Source organism: Empidonax traillii, unplaced genomic scaffold, assembly GCF_003031625.1.
Source record: "Empidonax traillii isolate 1590-97213 ecotype Southwest subspecies unplaced genomic scaffold, ASM303162v1 scaffold6:size4315531, whole genome shotgun sequence".
Lineage (NCBI taxonomy): Eukaryota > Metazoa > Chordata > Aves > Passeriformes > Tyrannidae > Empidonax > Empidonax traillii.
The window spans coordinates 4,076,769-4,103,658 of NW_020955199.1; the positions used below are offsets into that span (position 1 = coordinate 4,076,769).

The 26,890-nt window shown below is 37.2% G+C and overlaps 1 protein-coding gene across 3 annotated transcripts in view; it reads right to left on the minus strand.

Annotated features, from left to right (window-relative positions):
* Positions 1 to 26,890, minus strand: part of EDIL3 (EGF like repeats and discoidin domains 3) — a 228,216-nt gene that overhangs the window by 138,364 nt on the left and 62,962 nt on the right. For 2 of the 3 annotated variants that reach the window (XM_027881299.1, XM_027881291.1), the window contains exon 3: positions 415 to 444. The exons of the other annotated variant lie outside the window; for it this stretch is intronic. In XM_027881299.1, coding sequence (XP_027737100.1) covers positions 415 to 444 — 30 coding nt within the window. The remainder of the gene's footprint in view (positions 1 to 414; positions 445 to 26,890) is intronic. 3 annotated transcript variants of the gene reach the window in all.

The following is a 26,890-nucleotide window of genomic DNA, read 5'->3' on the forward strand; positions in this document are numbered from 1 at the left end:
AAAAAAAAAAAAAAAACAACAACAACAACAAAAAAACCACAACCAAAAAAAAAACCAAAAAACCAACAAACCTGTTTGGGTTGTTTCTTTTAACTCCTGATTGCTTTTGACCTATTTTGTTGTTTGAAGCCCAAGGAATGTGCCAGCTTAACCAAAGAAGAAACAAAAGGGAAGGAACATGTAACTGAGAAGATTTTTAATTGCTACTGGATGAGAGTATCTCCCACTTTTCTCAAATTGAGGAAAAAAGAAGACAAAAGAAAGGGGGACCAGACAGAAGAAGGAAGAACCCATATCTGATATGTCTATTTAGCGTGTTATACATAAAGTAAACCTCCTTAAAAGTGTTTATAAAAAAAGGTAGCTCTCAAGAAATGTTCCCCACAAGCCAGATGTAATATAAATTATTCATACCTGATGAGGTTGGTTCCTCTTCAATTGAGGCTGTGCAAAAAGGCATCAGGGATGGGAAGGGTGGCAAGGACAAGGAAGGGGAAGAAAAGTGAAAGGAAGAGAAAGAAAGAAAGAGAAAGAAAAATACAAATGAAGAAAGTCATACAGTCCTAATTGTTACATTATTTACATTTTCTTAATATAAATAGGTATCATAAAAAACTTTATTCTCTCCATCCTGCACCACTTCTGTTCCCTTCAGGTCCTTCCCAGTCATGATGGGGTGATGACAGCAATGAATTACTGATTCTGAAACTGAGTAGTTAGGGAGCAAAAGTGGAAGTTTTGGGGTGGGGATATGTGTGTGCCAGGGACACACTTGCCCATCGGAATCTCCATTTCAGGTGTTTATTGTCTAGGAAAAGCAATAAAAATCCATATCTTCACCTTTCCCTTTTATGGATATATGTCTTTAAGTTACCACCAGAAAGCACTGATGATTCTGGACTATCTACTACCAGCACATTCAGAAGCAAGGAACAGGCATGTTCACAGTAAAACTGCATTTTAAAAGTATGTCAGTGACCAAGTTCTTTCCCTTCTTGTAGCCAGGATGTTTTATGAACACATACATCACAAAAACATTCTTTTAACAGTCTTGCAAATTTCTCTGTGACAGTAAAAGCTGTGTTCAAGTGTTTCTCACTTGGATACCATAAGAGAACCTGGAGGTGAGAGAACTCTCCTTAAATGAGATACAGAGGTCCCCTTGAGGTATTAAACCATGTATCCATACTTTTATTTTTTTCCTCTTTTAATAACCATCTTCTACCAGTGACAATGGATGCTTCTTCTGCTTGATTTCTTGCAGAATCAGCTCAAACCATATTCCCACAGCCATGACAAACACTGACCCACCCTGATGGCCCTCAAGCTTGCACTTGACATGGATAAAGATTTCAAACATTTTCTCAAAGAGCAGCCTAACGTTTGGTAAACTCATTTATTTTCCTTCACTATCGCCCCTATCTATTGTGCAGGGAGGAATCAGGACAGGATCAGGAAGACCTTCCCACTTTTAGTGAAATTTACCAACCGCGTTTGAGACTGGCAATAAACCTTGGTTATTTCAGTGCAATATTCTATATATGCAACTGTATGAGGGTGACTAACACTGAATACATCAGTTATTCCTAATGCAAAGTAGCATGGTGTCCTTTTACGGGCTGTCAAGTCTAATGGAGACAAAATAATGAATTACTGTCTGAAGCACCAGTGAAGCATCCTGTCTCCAGCTGAAATAAATAGGTGATTTCTATTTCTAAAGCTTGGTGTTCAGATAAACCCTGAAGAAGGCTACACAACAACACAACACTATGAAGTACATAACCTAAAATGGCCTAAACAGGATGCTTAGCTAAGCCTTCCCTTTTGTAACTCCTTATTTAATGTTTGAATGTGTACTTTAAAACTAGATTAATCCATTATGCAGTGTATGTAAAGGTCACTTTAAGCTTTCAGGAAGTTTTTTTTTTACTGTTAACTACTGAATTTAAGTAAAATCAGTTTCTAGTAGTAGTTTCAAGACAAAGAAAAAAGGGAAGATACCATTTCACTGTTTTTGAATAGAACTAATCAGATAATCATTAATTCAACATGACAGCTGATTACACACACACAAAACAAACAAACAAAAAACTCCCACACCTGAATATCTGAATCTCAGAACCTGAAGTAAATAAATAAACTGCAAACTGAGTAAATAAAGTAGGTTGTAATTTATCAAGGTGCTACTGGAAGGGAGAACTACACAAACAGAACAGAACATGAAAGTTGGAAGTTCCATTATTAAATTTTGCAAATGCACCCAATCTGTATTAGCTGCAAGCTCTACTGCTGCTTAAACAACAAATAATTCAAACTACTAGTGACTGTGCACTAAAACTGCTTAAACAAAACTGTCTAATTATACAAAGAATATTCATTCCAGGGACCATTTTCTTCTGACACATTTTTGAATAATATTCTTAGACTTAATTATCAGGATGAATACAAGCATTAGCAGTTCAAAGCTGAATTCTATTACTACTCTGATGGTTGTTTCAGAGGGACTACTCTACGCTTAGGTATACATACAAATAAAACAGTATAGCTGAATCTCAGCTGAATAAATCACTCAGATGCCAAGACAGCTAAGCCAATAATGTCACTTTTCTGTTTATTTAATTAATTTTGGCTATTTGATTGTTAGTTTGAGCTGTTTCAGGAATATACTATGTTCTTTTCTTGTCTGAGATAATGAGAACTGCAAAAAGACCTAGGTCTACTTGTCAGTACTGTATTTCTTAATCCTAGACAGAAATTAAATATGAATATTAAAAACAGATAAGAAAATGAAGTTATGAACTTGTTTGTACTTCATACAAACTTTTATAAAAAAATCAAATTAACTCAGTCTCTTGCTTTATGTGACAGGACATTTTCACCTCCCATAGACTGAGAAACCATGTTTTAAAAAAAGCCTTCAGAAAGCTATGGAATACTCAGAGAATACGTTACTTTTGCTATATCATACCAGCTTAAATGCAATGTCAGCACTTTGTTTTCCATTCGTTAAGGAATGGAACTACCACACCAAAAAATTCCAACACATCATTTTTTTTTTTTTCTGTCAGCAGTGATTTAAAGCATTAAGTTACTTTTAAAAGCTATTTATGAAGTAAATCATCTCCATAGTAATCATCTGTATTTTACTTTTCACTTGTTCCAAAGGAGTGGATAGGGAGTAAGCTGGAACTGCCTTGCTCAAGTAGGCTCACACAGGCTAGTGACTCATTGTGGTGGGTGGTGGATCCCCATCAGCCTGGTATTTTCTTCCTGATCCCAGAGAGGTGAGACTCACACAGAGTAATCACTTACTTATTTAATGAAGTGCCCCAAACAGTCACAGGCATCCCCAAGTCTGGTAACTGCATTGCATGACCTTAAAATGTAAACTTCTCTGAAGCTTTAAAGCATCTTTGACAGCATATTTCCTCCCCTTTTAATGCATCACTGACCAAACATAATAAGACATATGGCAGCAGAAACATTAGATTTTATCTTCTTAGGGAAAATCTGATGTTCACTTGGGAAAAGCTGATCTTTTTTCCTTAGAGGTGAATAATCCTGCATGACACTAATGGGAGGAAGAAAGCCAAGAAGACATGGGCAGGTTTGGAAAGCCTATACCAGGACAGATATCACTCAACATTAGCTTAAGAGAGATAATACAGGAAGGCAGTATCTGGGCCTGGGCAGTATCTGAATATCTATGCCAGATCCTGATTATTTCTCTTACTGTGGCAGAAGTCTTGACAGGTGTGGGAAAAAAAAAAAAAAGAAATTTGAAGCATTAATAACAGCCTCCTGTACTATGTTATATCTTATGACACATTGCATTAGTTTTGTATTATATCGAAGCTTATGTTAATTTTATATTAAAGTGAAATATGTTTGCCTTTAGCATTCAAATAAAATACAAGGCTCATACACAAAAGAATAAACTTAGATATATGGCATTATCTCTACGTAAAAGGCTATGCAAGAGCTCTACAAAATCACCCAAATGAACAGCAAGATCCAAGAACAAGTAAAATTTTTCTGAATGTGACATCAAAAATGAATTATATGCTGCTCATCATCAAATCTGAGGATCTCAGGGGGGTTGCAATGCCAGGAAGACTGACTTGAGTGATTTCCTAAAGACTCAACATCAGTCATTAAGGGTGTGATTGTAATGCTACGGATGTTTCATTGAAAATATGTGTTTAACAAGACTGTCTCTTCACTCGCTCCCCATCTGACAACCTACTGCATTCAGAGGGTCTTGGAACAGCATTGCCTCCTTCCGTCTTCACCTGGCCATGCTATGTTTGCAATTATTCTTGAGAAACAAAATAAAACAAAAAATACACACAAAATTCCCAAACAAATAGACACCCCCCCCCCAACAAACCAAAAACCAACCAACCAACCAACCAAAACATACACACACACAAAAAACAAAACAAAAAACAAACAAACACACAACCCCCAAAACAAAACAAAACAAAATCAAACATACAAACAAAACAAAACCCCCAAAACAAAAAGCCCACAAACAAACAAACAAACAAACCCCTCAACACCCAAAAACCTGTCATATGAAAAGAGATGCTGGAATGCTTTCCCAGTGTTGCTCCCTCCCTCTGTTTCTTCCGGGAGGGGGGAATTCAGAAGGGGGGGCTGCCTCCTTTTTTTTTGCGTGAGGGGAAGTGATTTTTTTTTTTTTCCTGCTGGATACCAGGTGGAGATCGACTGAAAGAGGGAGAGACCAACCCATCTTAGAGGGAGATATTCTGCCCCTGTACTATCAGAGCCTCCTGACCTGAGGCTGCGCCAGTGGGAAGATGGACTGCTGGTCACTGGTGGTCACTCAGGGGGCTTCGGGCAGCTCTTGAGCTGCCGAGAGCAATTTGCCCTCAGCCCTCTGGTTTGTCGAGGGCTTCTTTCGCCTCTGGGCATTTAGGACTTCGTTTTGTTTCGTTTGAAAGTTTTGGTTGCACCATTTGTTATTTATTTGAGTTTGTTAATAAAGAACTGTTCTCTTCCTTTTCCACACTTTCGCCTGAAGCGTCTTAATTTCTAAGTTGTAATCTTGTTAAACTTAGGCAAAACCTAAATGACAAAACAGCAGAACAAAACCAAACAAATAAAAACAAAACAAGAAGGAACACACCAAGCACTTCTTCAGTACATGTGAGAGATAGCTCACTGTAAACTGATAGAACTCTGCCTTGGTGACAGATGTTAAATGGAAAACACATTTATTAATTAAGAAACCCTTATTAGGCCTGTGGCACGTAGTAGAGGAACTGTATCACTCTTCATGGGTTTACATCAACTTGAAGCCTATGTAAAACTCTTTCTTCATTGTTTTATTTAAAAAAAAAAAAAAGTTGGTACCTGAGCAAAACTTCAGGTATTATTAAAATCTAGAATACTAGTATCTTAAAATGATAGTGTTAGAAAAACCAATAAAGGAATCTAATTCATTCTCATTAGCCTTCCTTTTTTTCTCAGCATCAGGACCCCATGCTGAATGAGGATGTGTTTAAACATGAAATAAAAGGTTTATTTGGGTGAAAGTCTGCATTTTGCAGAAGACAAGATTAGATAATGATGATTTTTTTTTTTCTTTTTGGTAAGTGCCTTCATGCCCTGTATAGCAAGGCAGTCAGTGGCTTGGACCCCTGAGCATACTATCTGGCAGAATGACCTTCTTAAGGAAATGAGAGATATGATGTCTGAGGAGTCCCATGCAGGGAGACATAATGCTCTGGTGCAATGTGTGGGACTTCAGGAATGAAAAAAATACCCCATCATAAAAGTATGGGGTATGAACACAGATGTGGGAAAGAGAAGACTTGAGTCCTGGTGCAAGAAAGGCAAAGCAGATGTTTTCAAATTATTAATAAGATTTAGTTTTAAAACAATTCCTGAGTTCTTATTCAGTTGCAGTTCTTGCCAAGGATTCAGGTGTTGCCAAAGGCAGGACAGTGCTAAAAAGCTGTAATTCTGAAACCCGGAGTAGTCTGCATGACTTGAAATATCACACAGTTTTACACAGATTCACACACACGTTGCCGTTCCCACTTTTGAGAATATATGAATGTCACAAAAGAGAGGAGAATGTAATGAGAAAGTGTCCTAGCACTTTTAAGCCCCAAAATGAGTGTACTCAGTCGAATGAATAAGACTATAAATCAGTGTACAGTAATCTTTGCTTCTTTAAATACCAAAGAGTATTCTCCAGTAATCAAATACATAATCTTAAAATTAAATGCTAAAAAAAGCTTTGAAATATACTTATGAAAGTAAGTACCTGCTAGCATCTGTTACACTTATGGATGCAAAAATCTATCTGAGATATCCCCATAGTTATACATAGAAAGCTTCGCCTTTCAAGTCAAGCAATTTTATATTTTCACATTTCAGTCACTTGCCTGAAGCTTTTTCTCTTAGTTGTTTTTTTATATTTTAAGAGAAAATTTTACTAGTTATTCTTATGTGAATGGAGAATTTTAAAGTAACATCATATACCACACTGAAAAAGTAATAATGATGAAAATATTTTTTTTTATTTTATGGATATTCTCCCACTTGGGAAAAAATACCATAAAATCCCCACTCAGATGCTCACAGAGTGATTGAGTCTGTTTATGGACTGCTGCTAGAGGCTGGGTTAGCTCTCTCACTGCAGACTTTATTTGCACCCAAGTGCTTATTAACACATCACTTGATCATATTCAATATCCAACATCCAACAGTATAAGAAAAGGTTTCAAAGACAATAAAAAAAATGCTCAAAAAAGAGAATGCATCAGAATGCATCAGAAAAGAGCAGTTAAGACAAATAAAGCTGCAGTCCTTAATACCAGATGCTAGCTTTCATGCCTGAACTTTCCGTGACACTATTTGTTCTCATTTTGCCCCAGAATGACTTCAAGCATCCATCCTGCTGCCAACGAATTCCACCCAGACTGACCACCTTGCCTCATGGAAATACACACTGCGGAGTTTAATAAACACACAGGAAAACAGAGTGGATTTCAAATACTAAGATTTCAGGATAAATAATAATCCTGCAACTTTCAGTGATTTTGGGGGTTTTGTCAAACTTTCTAGTTTGCTAGTTGAAAAAATTGTTTGGCCAACCTTTCTGGGAAATGAAGCTGTATAAACCAACTAGAAGGCCACAACTTTATCACAGAATCCTTAAGACTGGAAAAGACCTCTAAGATCATTGAGTCATGATATGAAAAGCCTTTAGACTGCAACCAGACAAAATTGAAAGTACTCAGTAGTCACTGTTTCATAGAAAATATAGCATAATAAATAAAACTGCATAGAATCAAGGACATACAGTTCTCAGTGCAAATGCCTCACTTAATTCACAGGCCCTACAAAGGAGTTAACCTCTTTTTTTTTTTTTTTTCTTTTTGCCTAAACCCAAGTCTGTAGTACTTTGTTCAGCATGACTGAGGGCCTGCATGCTGCTTTACCAAGGTGATTGCCATGCAACACAGCATTCATCACGGGAAACTTCAACTGTAAATTGCATACCGTGCCAAGAGGAGAATTCAAAGGAGCAGATGGCAGATAAAATGAGAGATATGGTGTCCGAGGAGTCCCATGCAGGGAGACATAATGCTCTGGTGCATTGTGTAGGACTTCAGGAATGAAAAAAATACCTCATCATAAAAGTATGGGGCATGAATACAGATGTGGGAAAGAGAAGACTTGAGTCCTGGTGCAAGAAAGGCAAAGCAGATGTTTTCAAATTAATAAAACAGTATTTTCATTGCTAAGGCAAAGGTTGAGGACTGGAACACAATTGAGGAATAACAGACACTCCAGTATTCACTTCAAACTCTTTTAATCAGGTAGAAACAAAAGAAGATTGTATGACCTTTGCAACTAATACTGGTTTTATATTTAACTTCAGTACAACTACAATAAATACCTAAATACATCTGAATCCATTATTGCTTAGCATTGGAAAATGTGTGTTGAAAAATATGTGTGATGTAGACTGTGGCAAAACAGTTTCAATAATATCCAGTTTCAATAAAACACTGCCCTTATCTAGATCTCAAAAAATTTATTACGACATATCTCTGTTAACAACAGCGACGATGAGTCATATATCAGTTTGTCTAAGGATATCTGCAGAGGTCTACTGAACCTGGAACTCTCCAAAACTAGCACATTATTTTGCCCTAAAATACGATTGATGAAGAGTGTTTACTTTAAACCTGAGGCAGATTGTACAGATTTCGTGCACTGAGCATGCCAACTTCTTTGACGACAACTGTATTTCAACAAACAGAAATTTCCAAATGGGAAACATGCCTAAGTACAAGTGTAAAAGCAGATGTTTTGCTGACGCTAACATGGCTTTGCTCTATGCAAACAAGGCAAGTGACAGCACTGTGATAGGAGGTAAAAAATCACACCAGGTGTGAGCTTTCTTTATTCTTCTCGAAATGCTATGTTCCTACCTCTTAATTTGTTATTTACATACCATTCCTAATTTTTCAGAAAATAATTAGAAATTGAGTACTCAAGGATTTTTCTTATGAACAAGTTAAGATAATTTACCCTGATTTTTCTTTTCTTAGTGAATAAAGCCAGTAGAAGTCAACTGATTATCAGCCTCTGAATTCACCTCTGAAAGAAACATTTTCATAGCAGTCACCAGTCAGCACTCTGGTGTTCCTCCATGCCTTTCAGTTTTTGCGAACGCTGAAGGACAGGACGGGGATCCCCGGGCGAGAGGCTTTCTGCCCCTAGCTCCGGGGGGGAGAGTGCTCCCTCCCCGCCCCCGCCTTTACCTCGCGGCTGCTCATTGCCCCCCAGAGAGAGAGCGAGGGCGCCGTCAGCCAGGCAGCAGGGGAACAGGCAGAGAGAGCTTTATTGTTGTGGTAACAGCTTAAATACCTTTTGGGTGGATTACAAAGTGACCACTGGGAGTTCAGGAGGTGTTACAAACCAACCAATTACAAGAAAGGGCTAACAGCCAATAGGTGAGGTTCCAGTTATCTCTTAGGCATTCCAAGGTACAGTGAGGGCTTTTGGGAACAAGAAGGGTTACACAAAGTCACAATCACCATCTTGAACACGTGGTCAATTTAACAATATTACAAACTCCTGCATTCTTTTATATGTAGCAGAGTTACTCCAACAAGTTTTCATTAATGTAGGAGTCAAGCATATTGATTTTGAGTTTTGCTGATTTTGTGTGGGGGTTTGTTTGTTTGTTTGTTTGTTTGTGTTATATTTTGTTTAGTTTTTTGTTTGTTTTTTTTTTTTTTTTAATTTTGTTTTGATTTTAAGATTTTTTTTTCCATCCTGAGTATATGGATTTTTCTGAAACCCACCTAACCCCTACTTCTCCATACATTCCTCAGAGCAGATTTATTCATTTTCCACGTAGGGTTTCGTGCTGTCAAAGGATGCTCAGCACTCTCAGTGGTGACTGTATTTCAGAAACATTTCCAAACAGCACCTCCTGCCAAGAGAAATAAGGAGCTGTGGGGCTCTTGGTGAGCTGTGCTAAAATTCTGCCCTTCATTCCTTTTGATTTTCCCCTCTTCCTTTCTGCAAAGAGATAGCTAAATCTCTTAGAGAACTTCTGCACAACCCCATCTCCACTGCAGCCCTCAACAAAAACAAGGATTACCACCCTTATAACCTGTTCTTTGCACTGGAGATGTTGGAAATGCTTTTTACTTGGGACATTTCAGGTCAAAATAGTGACAATCAACACTTCCTCCTTGCTCCTGGATTCTGTAATGCCTTGTATTCTTCATAAAAAGGCTTAAAGGAAATGCAGGATGCACAAAGGAAGATGAACCACTGAGTACAAGGCAACTTCCTCAGGTGGCAAAAAGCAAGACAAAGGGGAAATGGCCTCAAGGTGTACCAGAGAAGGGTAAGGTTAGATATCAGGAAAAATTTCTGCACTAAAGTAGTGATTAAGCATCAGAACAGGTATCCCAGGACAGGGGAGGACGCACCATCCCTGGAAGTGTTCAAAAAATCAATAGATGTGGACTTAGTGCTGTGGTTCAGTGGGTGTGTTCAGTGAAGGATTGGGCTTGATGATCCTGGAGATCTTTTCCAACCTTAATAATTCTGTGATTCTATGAAGACCCATAATCTTATCTCTTATCTGCTGATGTGGCACTTTTTTGAGGGGCTGTCAAAATGCTGGACAGGCAGGGAGTTGTAAATAGATGAGCTTTAAAGTCTCTTCCAACACATTCTCTGATTCTATGATTATTAAAATATGCTACATTTTTTTTCATTCATTCATGGCTGGGCTTCGTGAACGAAGATTTGAGAAGGGCTCTACCCACGCTTGCTACAAGCGCGCTGATGGCTAAAAAGGCTAATGCAAGATAGACAAATCCAGTTGCAGAAGGCACAGCAGAAAGACTCCCCAGGTGATATCGATGAGACGCGATTCTTTCTGCGTTGTCTTTTCTCCTCAAGAGTGATCCTGCGTGTGTTCTCAAAAGCAGCAGCGGCGTTATAGATGGTGTGTCTCCAGGCCTCCCACTTGGAGGCCAGGGTAGACCAGTGGTGGTGATCAATATGGCCAAGGCTGAGGGATTGTTTCAGGCAGTCCTTGTATCTCCTCTTCGGGGCTCCTCTCTTGCGGCAGCCAGTGGCAAGTTCCCCATAGAGCACAATCTTAGGGAGGCAATGGTCCTGCATCCTGGAGACGTACCCTGCCCAGCGCAGCTGAGTTTTCAGCAGCATGGCCTCAATGCTCGTGACTGCTGCCTGTTCAAGGACAGACGTGTTGGTCACATAGTCAGTCCAGTAGATGTTTAGGATTATACGGAGGCAGCGTTGATGGAAGCGTTCTAAGAGACGCAAGTGGTGGCGGTAAATGACCCATGATTCAGATCCATATAAAAGAGTAGATAGCACGATGGCTCTGTAAACACTGATCTTAGTACTTTTCTTCAGGTGTTTGTTTTGCCAAACTCTTTTATGGAGTTTACCAAAAGCTCTGTATGCCTTTGCTAACCTGTTGTCTATTTCTGCATCAATCTTACTGTCGGAGGAGATGATGCTTCCCAGGTAATTAAACTGCTGGACTGATTTGAGCTCTGTTTCACCAATGGTGATGTGGGAATGATGGGAGACTTCCTGAGATGCAGGCTAATATAAAACTTCTGCTACATTTAAATGACTAATTATAAATACAGTGATGGACTAATCTCTAATATTCAAGGTAAATACATTTAAGTAATCTAAATGTGTGATACTGGAGATCTGGGAAGATGTCAGGCAGATATCATATATTTAATAAAACCTTGAATGAAACTGGATTGATTTTCATCCCAATTAGGTACACTAACAAAAAAGAAATTACTAGCTTTTCTTCTCCATCATTAACTGCTTTAGGACAGAACCTGTAGAATAATCTTTTGGGTTGTGTTTTCTTGTTTCCCCCCACCCCCATCCATCTATTTGTCTGTCTGTCTATCTATCTATCTATCTATCTATCTATCTATCTATCTATCTATCTATCTATGTTTACATCTATCTAGGCAAACCAGCATGTGTTAAGCAGAAGTGAAATTCTTTGTATTTGGGTCAACCAAAAATTTCCATACTTGTAGTGAAACACCTCATATTAATTTCATTCCTTTCAAGAGACAAAATAAAAACTCCGCCATTTTATAACAACATTTGGAATATTTTTTTAAAAATTCAAAAAAATTCAAAACTGTCTCACAAAAATTAGAGGGAAATTCAGTAACATATTTTCATGAATATTTTCCTAAATTTTTTAGGTAAAACTTTTCTTCTGTTAGTTTTTAGGTCAAAGATGTGTGTTTGTTTTTAAAGTTAAAAATTCCTTCTGAATTTAACATGCATGCATGAATAATTTGCATGGCCCCTGTGGCATTTTTCAGTTAATATTCATGCAAAAAAAAGTTCAGGTTCAGAGATGGGTGATCTAAATGCTAACAGATGCAGTTTTATTGCATTGTCAATTGCTCAACTTTATACAGCATTATTAATGTTAACATGAAATACTGACTTACTAAGTTAGCAGAGTTACTTAAGTCTAACAAAGACTTAAATTAAAGACGAAGAGTAAAAGACAAAACAACAATAATTTCCCCCTCCTTCAAAACCTTTTTTCACCAGGAATTTTATGGTGACTTCACCCAACAGAAAATAATCCTCTTAAGGAAATGCACTAGAATATTAAAATTTACCTTAAACCATGTATTTTAAAGTCTGTGTTGATTACTATGTGCAGCATTCTGCAGTCGCTCTCTGCATCAAAGATTATTGTGACTAAGTACAAGATGTGTTGAAGAAATAAGACATAAAAAATAGTAGTCATGAAATATTCATCTGGTGAGCAAATCGTTCTACTTCATAAATATTCCATGTTGTAACCTAGTGAATTTTATCCATGACTCTGCATTAAAAGGACACAATGACACAGTATAAATTTTAAAAAATATATACACATAACATGGATACAAGCAAATACTCCTACTCTGTGTAGGCTGATAAAACAAAAGTGTCTTATTGCTAACGCAAAATAGCCAATATTTGACTGAATTTCCTCTCCTTATGTATCTTCTTCTTGATTCTTTGTACCACACAAAGCTCTTACATGAGATGCATTTCATAAATGCAAAAGTGACTGACTGAATTTATTGTCTCCTGCTGACCTGAGATAAATCAATAAAACACACATTTATATTACTTTCCACTGGCTGCTTTTCTTTTACTGTACTATCTTGCATTTTGAGAATTATTCAAATGTCCCCTCACACCACTCAGGGACAGGCAATTAAGACCTATATATTGCAGATATCCACTGAAATCACTGGAGTTTAGTCTAGCCAGGACAAAATTTGAGCTTACAACTCCAGGATAATTAATTCCTCTGTAATTAGGTCAAGCTCTCCCAGCAGAAAATTATGTAAATGTAAATTTTGCTACCATTTTGCCAGAACAAACACAAACCTCAATAATCAAAGAGGTTTGTGAGGTTCCTTCTAGTTGATTTCCAAAACATCTTCAATCTTTGTTTCATCTGTGGCCCCACAAGCCTGGATGAGGTCAGTAGTTGCTGGTCTATGTTTGGCTACTGTGCATCAGGCTGGTCAGTCAGATCACAGGAGAGGGATTGTTGTGTTTTTTGGGTGTGTGCTTTTTTTTTTTTTGTCAGGTTTGGGTTGGGTTGAGTTTTTTTGGTGGTTGTTGTGGGGTTTTTTGTGGGGTTTTTTGTTTGTGTGGGGTTTTTTTTGTTGTTGGTTTTTTATGGGTTTTGGTTTTTTGTTGTTGTTGTTGGGGTTTTTGTTTATTTTTGTTTGTTTTTGTTTGCTTGTTTGTTTGTTTGCTTGTTTTGGGGGGGGTGTGGGGGAGATTTGGTTTGGTTTGGTTGTATTTTTAACTTCCAGAAGCTTCTGTCCTCCTCAGCTCAAATTAATTAGCTTTCCTTTTCTTCTGATAGTCTTATGCCTGATTTATCAGGCAACTTAAAAAGTGATAGTGGACTGAGCAACTCGGTAAAAATCAAGATGATGTTCTCTTACTAATAACATTAAGGAGAAAAGATGTTAATGACAAATCCATGTCATTAAAAACTGAATCAGCAAACTGGAAACAAGGAAACAATGACATCAAAAAGCTTTCTGGCCATGTTTCTTCACCTTCTAAAGTTCTTTTGCCTTTCTTAGTCTCCCTGAAGCCTTTAAAGGATAGTTTTAATCAATTTTCCACACACATCCTGTAGTCTGCATCACCGCTCAGAAGTATGAGCCTGTCATCTGCCACTATTCTGCAATAAAATTATACTTATGGGTTGAAGATGCTCAACAATACTGGAGAATTTATATTTTCTCATCCAATTTCATTTGGGGCACACTGTAATAATGGGATAGCAGCCATTGCTAATATTTGGTTTTAAAAATGAACACATAAAATTATTTTGGTCGTTCCTATCATGCTGCTAAACCAGATTGTATTAAAAGCTTGAAAATACTGAAGAAAGGAAAAAAAATAAAGACAAATGTCGTCAGAACAAAAAACACTAGATATAATAAGAAATAAGGGTAGAGAGTTCTGTCATTCAGGTGACAAAAACATAAATAGAGAAACACCTGGGCACAATTTATATATAGAAAATAAACCCCATACTGAAAAGCTGCCTTTTATTATTTTTTTCAAACATGTTATGCTGACAAAGATAACAAAGTTCAATAAACTGGAGACATTCACCTCAGCATATGAAGTGATGTTTCTACATGAAGTTGTAACGGTATATTTCACCACACTAGTAGCCAGGTCAAAGAAAAAAATACTCTGACATATGCATAATCTAAGCAATTTTCCAATTACTTTTAGAGTTGAGACTGCCAACTGTTTCAGCTGGGCTTCTCTCACCTCATCAAAGTCACTACTCTGAAATCCTCTCTTCTTCCTGGGTGTATCCCACTTGTAAGTTCCCTGAAAAAGTAAAGCTTTATGGGGCTCCTGCAGCAATATTTGGGTGTGACGACATTCTGGGATTTACAGAGGTCATACTGCACTTCCTAGTGGCCCTGTTCTGGTCCTAATGTTGCTGAATCCTCATAGCCAGTCAGAAAGGTAACTCTATTCAAGTTACATGCTTGTGAATAATGAACCCTGAACACCTGTTAAAAAGGTTAAAGGGCACGTAGAGTATTTTTTACATTTCTTTTATTTGTTCTTCTTTCCCTGAAGAATGGCACTTGTATTCTCAGCCCCTCTATCACCATTTTGCCCTGACAAAGTGTTTGGGAACCCTTCTCCAGTCTTAGAGAATATTTTCTGTACTCCCAAAGAGTGGAAATGTGTCATGACACAGTCCTAGAGATCACTCACACCACTTACTAAATTGCAAGAAACTTAATTTTCCTGGAGTTTTTTTTTGAGCTGTGGAATTAGTTCCCTCCCCTTCTCTTGTGATGCTGCTGAGCTGCTTTACTAGGTTGTTTTGATGTCTTTTAATCAGGCTCCCTTCATCACTTTGATCTCACCAGGTATGCCCTTGCTGTTATGTTTCACTGTACTGCATTCTGGTTTTCTATTAATCACAACCTCTTTGCTGCTCCAGTTGTCACCAGACAGACTGTTGCCACACTGAGTAATGATATTAAAAAAAAAATCCAATATTTATAAAGCTAAATTGTCTCCTTACGATACAAATATGGTTGTGAAGATTGTAAATGTGCAAAGAAAGTTGAAATATGAAGTTTTACCAACAAGTCCCATCTCCTCCCCCACTCCACCTATAGACTTCTTAGGTTCCAGAGAGACCTACTATGCCAAGATAAGTGACTTCAGCACAGAAAATATAGTTTTCTTCTTGGACAAAAGCTTCTGCCAACACCACGTCTCACAGGAAAATCAGCCCTATGGAGCTGAAGTAGACAAGAAACTTTGCAAAGAAAGGCAACAAACAGGGCTGAGATTTAAGGCTGCCAAGTCAGAGCAGAACAGTGCAGCCACTATGGACCATTTTTGAATGAACACAGTTCATGAGAAACACAGATGCAACACTGTTACACATTCTGAAACTAAATTAAGTGGCAAATGAAATTATGCAAAAAATATGCCATTTAATTCAATGCTGATTAAGTAGATTATTGTAGTTTTAATATATGGTTTTTTCTAAGCAAGGATCAGACATTTCTCCTAAAGTATTTCCATCAGTTTAATTTCTGCAAGGCTAGAGAAAAAATGTATAATTTAATTTTTTCTGTATTGAACTGTGAGATGCATGAAAGAAATGCTTAACACATCCCAATTCTAAGCGGTATCAAGATTCATAGCCTGTTAGTTTAATATTCAACTCCTTATTTTAGTAAACTTTTTATTTCATGGTCTTCGGGCATTCATATATTCAGCTGCAATACTTGAAATAATTAATCTATTTCATTTTGAATTACTGACTCTTTGGAAATGCTTAGGTCCCTTCTTCCACCCTGAGAGGGCAAGTGATGAACATACTGATGTTTCAGAAGGACCTTATATATTTATTTACTTTGTTTATGTTGCATTGGTCAGGATCTGTTGTTTTAATATAACCAAGACTGATCCCAAAGACACCACTAGTGAGGACAAAGTTAATCCACTGCTCGCTTTTGTTGCTGACTTAGGCTAATGTATTGTTCAGCTACAAGCTAATGACTCCTGCAGATGTTTCTTATTTCATGCCAGAAAAAGCAGAAGTTGAAATTAAATATTTTCTTTTTTATGACTGTCATTGTTCCCCTTATAAATTACAGCCCATTCAGTCATATTTTTGAATAAATCTAGTGACACTGACAGTTTTCCTATCTGCAAAAATTAATCTTAAAGGACCAAATTCTGTCCTCATTAGACTATTCATAATGAATAATATAACCAATGATTAAAAAGTTGACCTGCCTAAGAAGGCGAGGAAAGTAATAGGAATTTTTAATCAAGACATGCCTCCTTCTCTCAATTCCAGCAAGAGCACATTTGTACTTAAATATGTTGGTGTGTCTCTGTCTTCACGTTATTTCACACCCTTACTGTCCTCCTCTTGCAAATGGAGAAATCCAGAAACACCTTCAAGAATGTTTTTTATTTCACCTAATGCCAATTCAAATTGAGTTTGCCAGAACTGGGTATTCTGTTTTATATTTCTAGGTAGCAGTAATATAATACACTGAGATTTAGCTTTTAAAAATATTTTTTTTCCTGCTTTTTGGTGCCTTTAAGGCTTAATCCACAATCATGATCCTGTTACAAGCTTTTATCTCATCAGTGCCTGTGCATATGCAGATCTTGCACCAACACAGGGCTGCAACAACTCCTCAGAACCTTTTCTCAGGTGTATCTGTCTAGCTCAGATTCCTTACTAAAGATGAAAACTCTGACACAGTAGGAACATTTGTAGTTGATATTGTCCCAACATGAGAAACTGGTTAATGTAAGGGAAGGACTCATCTACTGTAAGAACTAGGTTTTTGTGTGGGGAACTAAGTGCAAAAAAAACGATTTTTGAAGATCTGAGAATGGCATGGTTCAGGTGCCTTTTAGATAAGTATTTTCTACTGAGCCCTATAGTACTCACTTAAGGTTGTCATCTTAATTAAATGTTGCAGTTGAGCTTTTCATCCTTTCTAGATCTCTAGTCACTTTAAGAGATGAATAAACAAGGAAACAAACACTTTTTAATTAAAATACACGTTACTATCACAATCTGGAAGAACTGAATGTAGAAGATCTCAGTTCTTCTGTTCTGATACATTTCTAAAAACATATTACCTTTTCCTCATAACTTTCCTTTCTTGGCACATCCCCATTGACGGCTTTTGCTACAACACATCTGACAGTCTGGGGACTAACACACTCTTTTTGTCTTAACTTGTTGTGGTTTTTTTGTTGGTCTGGTTTATAAAGCACATTAATTGTTGATTCATAGCAATAAATATGCACTTGAAGCTGAAGTTGCTTCCAGACTAGACTAGAAATGAGACCAGGGCATTTCCTACAAATGAGGAACTTCTCTCCTGTTTCTGTTTACATCATGAAAGGCACCAGACTCCATGAAAACCACTAAGTATGTTTAGAAGAAAAATTAAGGCAGCAGCAGCTAACACAGCAGCAGCTGTTCTTTCCTCTCTAATTTTCCCTACACCTGCAGCTAGAAACACCAGTTGAACATAGTCAACAGAAGCCAAACAGTTATTGCTGTTTAAAGCTATGAGGAGATACAGAAGGTTCTGACTGGGATTCAGCGAAAGGACTCAGGAATTTACGAATACCCTGGACTTTCCCTCTGAAGCTCTGAATCCATGCACAGGTGCATCACTCCCAACCCTGCCTTCCAGAGGGTGGGATGCTACACAGGATAAATAACTGCAACCCGTGATCTTTTTGGTGGGGAAAAAGAATAACAAAAGCATTATCCAGACTGAAATGTAATATTTGAAGCATCTCCATGTGATTTGAAGTGTTAGCATTTGCATCCCATGGTCTGTGCAGAAAATGCTTGTACGGCAAACGTAAGTATTCCAGGATATTTTGGCCAGCCCTGTTAGTTTGTTAGGAAATAAGTGCAGGACATCATTAAGGATGAGAGAATTGGGATTATTCAGCCTCAAGAAGAGAAGGCCTTGGGGTGACCTGATTGTGACCTTCCAGGATCTGAAATGAACTGACATGAAAGATGGAGAGAGACTATGGAGACTATGGACTGACAGAGAGTAGGTTTAGATTGCATGTTAGGGAAGAAGTTCTTGGTTGTGAGGGTGGTGAGGCCCTGGCACAGGTTTCCCAGATTAGCTGTGGCTGCCCCATCCCTGGAAGCGTCCAAGGCCAGGTTGGACGGGGCTTGGAGCAACCTGGGCCAGTGGAAGGCGATAAAACAAGGTGATCTTTAAGGTCCTTCCCAACTCCAACCATTCTGTGATTTTATGATTCAGAGTATTATGCATATGGACAGATTAACAAATAGATTGTATATGCATGTCTAGTTTGCATCCATTCGTAAAAACAAAACCCTGCATGCGTTCATGCATATTTGAATTAGATTTCTGTCGAAAGCATAGATCAGAGTGGAACTACATATATTTGCACCAATTATGCACGAAGCAACACATAAACTGAATAGAATCATAAATACAAAGGAATCTGAAGCATGATTTCACCAAATCACAAAGCCTAAATTCTACCTCATTCTTTTCCTAGTTTCAGAGACAAAAAATCAAAGATCATGTCCAAGCCAACCACCTCTTGCACATGCTTTTCCAGACTTCAAAGTGGCTCACAGTGGTATCAAAATGAAGATGGTATGGATGACTGGAAAGTTTGTACCTCAAATTAGTATTCTAATATTACGGATATATCCACAAAGGACCAGCTGAAATATTAATTTCAGTCTCATTGATTACTTTCCTCTAACATTAGAAATAATATTTTGACTCTCCTAATTCATGGTGCAATGGCAGTTCTCAAGCAGGTGTTCAGCTCAAGTAAAACAATACTCGTTCTGCTGCCATAATCTCATGCCTTAATAAATTTGGTCATTAATATACTATAAATTAATTACTCTTAATCGTTATTTTATAGCATCATCAAATTGGAGAAAGCTGTACATCTGTGATAAAACCTAAAAACTCCCAGTATCTCTAAATTAAATTAATATGCTTCATATAGTCAGTATTTCACTTAAGTCCTCATTTATCCTGCAGCCGTGAGAGTATGGGAAGATGAGCACATGGCACATAGTGTCTTTTAACCCCCAAACAACCATCCCAGATAATTTATTAGGAAAACCCACAAATTTATTATGCAGTTCTTGTAATTACACTTATATTGGGCAGGAAATAATAAATAAGAAAAAAACAAGAAAGCAAACTAATTAGAAACTAAAACATTTAGTTATTTCACTTACCTAGGTAAAATAGGATTCTGTGAAGAAATGAATCCTATGCTGAAAAAAGTAAAAAACCTCTCATTTGCCACTCAATTCTTCTAAATTCAGAGTTGTGCTCACTTCAACCACTAGTTCTCATTCTTCAGCATACTTAAGAATAAGGTATATTTGTTCAAGACAATACTAGTTTTGTATATTACAGTTTAAAATCTTAAAAAGAAATCATTTAATATGCTGGAACTGCACAGAAAAAAAATTTAGGAGAATAGACACATTATTCTACACTGTTTTAAATTCTTAAAGGAATTTTGCATCAGGACGATGAACAGCAAAGACCCTTAAGCAAATGACTTAACAGAGATTTTAAATCAAAAAGGGATAAGCATAGGAAAGCATCAGATCACACAGTTACACACTGAAAAAAATTTCTGAGATACTCATGGCAATTTTTCTCAGTCAGAAATACTCAATTTATTCAGGGAAACATTTGGGCACTCTCCTTCTCCTGCTTCAGAACAGAAGTATTTTTATGGAAAAATAAAAAAGATTTATGAACTATTATGTCTGTTTTTAGTATCAAAGAAATATTTCCTTAATTCATCATTTAAAAACAAGTAAACACACATGGAGAGAAAAGGTAAGCAAAAGTGATTCTAAAACATGATGAATTTTGCTCTGTTTAATGAACACTTTATATAAATAGTTTTGAAAAAAAAAAAAAAAAAACAAACAAACCTGTAAAATAACTTAAAGGGGAAAAGAAAGAAAAACCAATCATGTCCATCTGTCTCTGGCTTCAATATTCAGCTTTTATTTTTAGTTTCTTTTGCTCTGGAACTGCACTACATGTAGAACTTGTATTAGCCTGAACACCACCAAGTTTTCCATCTGATCATTTTCCCCTAAGAAGTCTAAAATCTTCTAATCTGAATCTCCTAGGATGCCAGAATTAACATCTCATTAAAGACTGAATTGCCTTTTCAGCTAAAGAATCAGCTTCCATCTGGAATTTTTATTTTAGTAAGTAGCTTTCATGCTGTTCAGTCACATCCTTCTACACAAAAATCCAGGAGAATACTATATTATATTAAACAGGAACACAAACAGGAGCAGAACCTTAAGAGTATTTCTTAACTCTAAATTTTATGAAAAAATTATCTTGTCCGGTCTCTTCAAAAACACCAAAAACTAGTTACTTAACATTAGCCAAGAAACTAAAGGAAAAGAAACTAAAACTTTCACCCCATTGCTGGCAAAAAAGAAGAGTAATTAATCTCTGAGCATGATGATACTTAATTATCCCTAATCATTAGGAATTAATAATTCTTGATGAGCAGTGTATTTTTAAAAGTATAAAAAGTCCTGCAACGTTTCATTTCTTTAGAGGTGGAAAAGGAATATGAAACTCTTATTTTAATATTTTGCAAAGATAGTGGCAAACGTACAGAAATAATACAAGAAACTGTCTGAAGGGCACTAACAATTGATTAGTTATAATAAAATATGTGTGTTTTCCATGTTTGTTTAAAAAATAATAGTATTATGATGATCCCAATTAAAATAATATCAATAATTTTCTATTGGTATTGTTTTTATTCTTAATAACAACAAAAAATATAATAACAATAGTAACAATAGTAACTATAATGACTATAACAATAGCAATAACAATAATAAAGGTGGTGAGAGACCTATTTTAAACACCAGGACAGGGACACTGAAGAGCAAAGCCAGCACACTATGGAACACCACTACAAACAGCCCAGCAGCTGTGTCAGAGAGTCTCACAGGCACTTAGACCACTTCAGAGGCACTTGTGGTTGTGAAACGTGCATGAAGTTGTGTACCAGAATATTTATTTCATTAGACCTTGGCGTGTCATGTACACTGCTGTTTTAGTCGGCTACAGCTGCTGACCACCAACACCTCTCTCTTTCAAAGTGGTTGAATTATTCACATTCTCTTTCCAGGCAACATTAAGAGCACCCATCCAAAGAGCAATTTCCCTTGTCTGTCAACATAAGCTCTCCAGGCTTTTATGTGCTGCCTATTTCACTGTCAGATCCAGCAAAACACAACTGGTTTATTCAACCTACCTTTTTTTTGAAGCTGGTCTAAAATATGTAGGACCACAATTTTTATTTATTTTATTTTATTTTATCCCTGTTGCTTCCTCTGTCTCTTCTTCACCCTGCAAAGTAGAGCAAAACCCAGTGGAAATGCACCTGGATCACAGGAGGTTCCTCCTTTGCAGCCCAAGCAAGTGCCAACTCTTGTTTTTGGAGCACCTGCCTTTAATAGGCTCTGTATACTTGGAGTTTCCAATTAAATAACACCTGGATGGAAAGTCCTCACTGTTTTATGACAGTGCTCCATGACCCACATTAATGCTTTTCTGAATATTTTTGTGTGTAAGGCTTGGTATCAGTGTTGGAGCTCTTAATCAAAACATGATGTACTACTGAGTCCTTTGTCTTTCCAATTGAAAGCAGGGCCTAGAGATGTGTTTTGCAAATAAACCTGTGCTCACAGACTTTGTTTGTCTTTGCAAGGCCTCATCCTGATCAGCAGGCCTGGCAACAAGAGGCTGGATGTTTTCCATTTGTCCTTTTAATTAGATGCAAAAAATTGCATAAAATCTCCTTCAGTGTGTGCCACTGCTCCTTTGTCAAACACTCCAGTGTGTGACTGAAACTGCTCATTCCTTGCCAGCTTGTACTTTCAAATAACAAATTTGTAAACAGAAAAAAGTAAGAAAAAAGTAAGAAATGTGATACTAATTTCAGCACTGGGTTTATTTGATGGGCTATTTTTCATGAAAGTATTAAACTTCTCACTTCCTACAAACACTGTGTATGGTCATATCAAGATCAATGATACCATGTAGGCTTTTAAGGTATGTCATGTATTTCAAAATGCTCTATAAAAGACATATACTGATTAAACTTAACAGTGTATTAATCACCTTTTTTTTTTTTTTTTTTTTTTTTTTTGTTATTGCCAATGACATTTTGGGCTGCACAAGGCAGAGCATTGCCAGCAGGTCAAAGTAGGTGATCCTTCCCTCTGCTTAGCACTGTTGAGACATATCTGCAGTTCTGGGCTCCCCCAGGACAAAAGACAGAAAAACATATTGGAGAAAAAGCCAACAAGGATGGAGAAGGAACTTTCACACACAGAGTCACAAACTAGGCTATCCTCAGCAGAGATAAAGAAGCCATTATCCAACTCAAATCATTGTTTGTTGGGTCACACCTGAAATACTGTGTTCAGGTTTGGTCTCTGTTGTGCAAAGCAGTTGTGGATGGGCTGAAGAAGGTCCATAAAAGGGCCATGAAGATGATTCAACACTGGGAAGTCTGACATGTGAGGAGAGGCTGAGAGACATGGTTTTGTTCAGCCTTGAGAAAAGAAAGCTGAGGGGAGACCTCACCAGCATGTTCCACTATTCAAAGTGTGGCTACAAAGAAGGTGAAGACGCCCTTTGCACAATGAATCATATGGAAAAGATGAGGGGTCATGGGTACAGGTTACTCCCAGGCAGCCTGTGGTTGGACACAGGAGGAAAATTTTGGCCAAAAGAACAATCAACCATTGGTATAATCTCCTGAGGAAGTGCTGGATTCCCCAACACTGGACAATTTTAAGATTCAGCTGGAGAGGTCTCTGGGTCATCTTGTCTAGACAGAGCTTTTGCCAAAAAAGTTTGGACCAAATGATCCTTGAGGTCCCTTCCAACCTGGGATTCTATGATTCTATGAATACTCATTACTGAACCAGTCTCACTAGCTGTGACCTGAGATCTTATTTTCCCAACAGATTTACTGGCAATCAACACCAAAGGCAATTGTTTTGGCAGAAACATGGCAGAATTATGACTTACAACATTTTCTGCAGTGCATTTGATGTCATTTATTAAACCATTCTGCTTACACACATTCAGATTACCCAATTTAAATTTCTGTGCATTATGCACTCTTCAGGCTACTCAGAAACTAAAAATTAAGGCTTAATTAATCAAATTATTTTTATTATTTTGTATTGATTTCTTTTAACAGCATTCTGTTACCTCTGAGAACATCTTGATTATGTGATAATTGCTGTTTAAAATATATCATTCTCAGCTAATTCCAAATAAAATACTTCTATACAGGAAATGTGAAACTATAGGCTATAGGCTTCAGGATAGAGTACTGAGAAATGCCCTCAACATAATGAATGTTCAAGTGCTACAGACTTACTAGGAGGAATATTACCAGACCACACTCATGCTCCAAATTCTAATCATAAAGAAAGTAATGCAAAAGTGGGTTTCGATAGTTTAGGAAATACCTTGTGGATATTTTCCACCAGAAACACAAAAACAGAAACCAGATTCACACAAAATCAGCTTCATTTTAATTGGGTGCCATACTGATAGAGTTCCACTTTACTTTCATTGCTCAGAACTGGAAACACTCACACTTTCCCTCTTTGCCCACAAAGAAAGACAGAATCAGCACAGAATTGAAACAAACACCTCAGAGAGAACCCAGCAGGAAAAAATTTGATTTCAGCCTCTCCTCTATCACTCCCTCTCACTCTTTTCCCAGAAGAGACCAACTTTTTCCCATGAAACCTGATTATTCCTCCTCAATTCAAATAAACACAGGCCCACCTCACCAATCTGTCATTACACTTTTTATTTTTTTACCAACAGAACCACTGAAATAATTTTTGTGAATAAAAACATAAGCAAACAGAAAATCATCCCCTTTTCAGTTTTTCCAAATAATAAATCAAAAGTAGAGCATGGCACTTCACTGAAGAAGAACTCACGGTCTTATAATAAAATCTCCCTGTTGACAGTAGGAAATGTGGTGAATAAATAATTTACATAGATTGTCACTATAGAAATAAATATAGTCTATTTGCGTGACATTGCACATTAACAGATGCTGACAATTGGAGTCCACACTCTATTTTCCAATATCCTGGTCAATCTGCACCTAGGACCATACTGTACTAGAGAGAACACTTCCAGCAGGCTAAGGGATGTGGTTATTTCCCTAAAATCAGACTGTCAAGCCTGAGAAAACAAAAGTCTTATAGAAATAAAGACGACAGAGCCCAGGACTTTTCAGTGGTACAATAGTGACTACATGAGAGATAATGAGAAGAAGCTAAATTTCACAAAACTCCTCTTAAACTTATCTAGGTGTTTTGGGTCTGTTTGCTTGATTCCTTGGGGTTTTTTCACTGTGGTGGTGATCCAACGCTGGCACAGATTGCCATGATGAGATGCAAAGTCTCCATCCTTGGAAGTATTCAGAACACAAGTGGACATGGCACCAAGAAACCTCCACCCTTGAATCATCCATGGAGAAGGAGGTATAGAATATAGAATATAGAATATAGAATATAGAATATAGAATATAGACCTCCCAAAGTACCTCACATTTTCAACTACTTTGATTTTGTGAGCCAGTGCCTTAATTTGCATTATTTTAGGCTACCTAATTTAGAGCCAAAGCAACTACTTTCATATCAGTTGCATACTAGCTTCACATGACAGACAATAATTTATTAGTAGTCTTTTGTTAAGAGTGGATTCATTTCCCTAATTCCACCTTAAAAAATCCATTAGTACATATGTTCAATATGTAGTGCAAGCAACCCTGTTCCTTTAAGAAAAATCGCATATTTTAAGACTATAAAAACATCTTTGAAATCATTCAGTCATTTCTGCTCATGGCATTGAAAAGAATGCAATACTGACTGGAAACAAATGACAGAAATTTATCTGTATTACTTTTTTTTTCGGAAGCCCTTGTCCTGTCAGTGTAGAGGTCAGGACAGCAAAAATAGAGAGTTAGGTTGTGTAAACAAAAACACAAAACAAACAGATCAGAGCACTCTGGATCTAATCCATCTCACTGAATTTTGATTTAGCAGCATGAAAAGGGAGGAACCTCTTTGATTCCTGCTTCTGGCTCGGAGACAGCAACTATCAAAGAAACAGTTTCCTTTGGATTCTGTAAAGACTAAACTGATATGCAAAACACTGCAATGTGATAAACAAGGAACCCCACAACCACTTCTTAATCACTTGGCAAAATAAAGATGTCAGATGGCATCTCTGTTTCACCTTTCAGCTCTCTTCCCTTCACTCAGCTGCACTTAGACCTGGGTTCCCTGTGTTATATAAGATCATTAACTTGCCTTTCCATCCTTCTAACATGCACACACAGACATTTTATCATACTTTTCAATAACAAGTTCCTCTCAGTGAGTACTGAGAGCTGATGTAAAAGACACTTTCCAAAAGGACATCAACAACATATTTGAATGCAGCTTGGGAGAGTGTTCCCACCTCTTCTCTAACATGCTCATGGCTCTTCTACCCTCCTTGTCATTTTATATCATTTATTTCTCCACTTACACAAACCAAACATGTTTGCCAGTTTATCCTCTCAGACAGTTATTGAATTTCAGATTTGGGAGATCAAAACCGAGTAGTTTTAAGATGCTCGTTTTTCAAAAGTGAACAACATCATCACTCATGGTCTGAACTATGGTAACCTCACAGTACACTAAACTTACCTGGGGTTTTTTCACTATCAGTCATAAATTTCTGTCCCTGTTTTCCCCTATGCACACACTAAACAAAACTTGAATAATTTCTATGTCAAAAACACCTTCCACCAGTATCATTTCAATGTATACAGACACATCATCATTGCTCCATATGCTGTCCATGACTAATCTGTTTTTCCTTCATCAACTACTCATGATGATCAGGAAGCACATTAAGAGTTTTCCTGAACAATATTAATTAAAGACTTCTAACTCTCTGTAACAGTTGTTGTTTATGGTATTTCTCTAATTTACATGATTCCTGAGAATTACTTACGAGTTACTTAAAGGATGTAAAGCCTGTCAACTTCTCTATAATGCATTTCAATGCCAATGTTAAATAATTGAAAAATTTTCAACCTAGTTTAAAAGTAATGTTTCCATATATCTACATAGGTGTTTGCTAAAGAGTTAACTCAGGCCATAGCATTCTCGTTACCTTTGGGAAACTTCCTGCTATTTGGATGCTTGATGCATCCTGCTATTTGGGATGCTTAATCATCTTCTAATCTTATCTGTTTAGCTAAATCCTTTTCTACCTCGCTGGAGGATGTGCTACACTGAAAAGAACTACAATGTATATTTTCCCACCTGCCTCTATCTTATACTCTGCCAGTTTATCATATATTTAGAATCTGTTAGGATACACTGACCACTGAAACGACCTGACTGTACAAATATTACAGATCTGACACCTCATCTCAACTCTTTTAGCATGACTAGGTACAGTATGTAATATAAGGAAACACAGGAAATAAGGTGGGGTTGTGTGATGGTTCGGACTTGGCTCCCTGCCAAATGCCCAACCCCCCCAGTAGCAGCCCCTCTCTTCCCCCCTTTCTACTTCCCCCAGGGTAAAGGAAAAAAACTATGCAA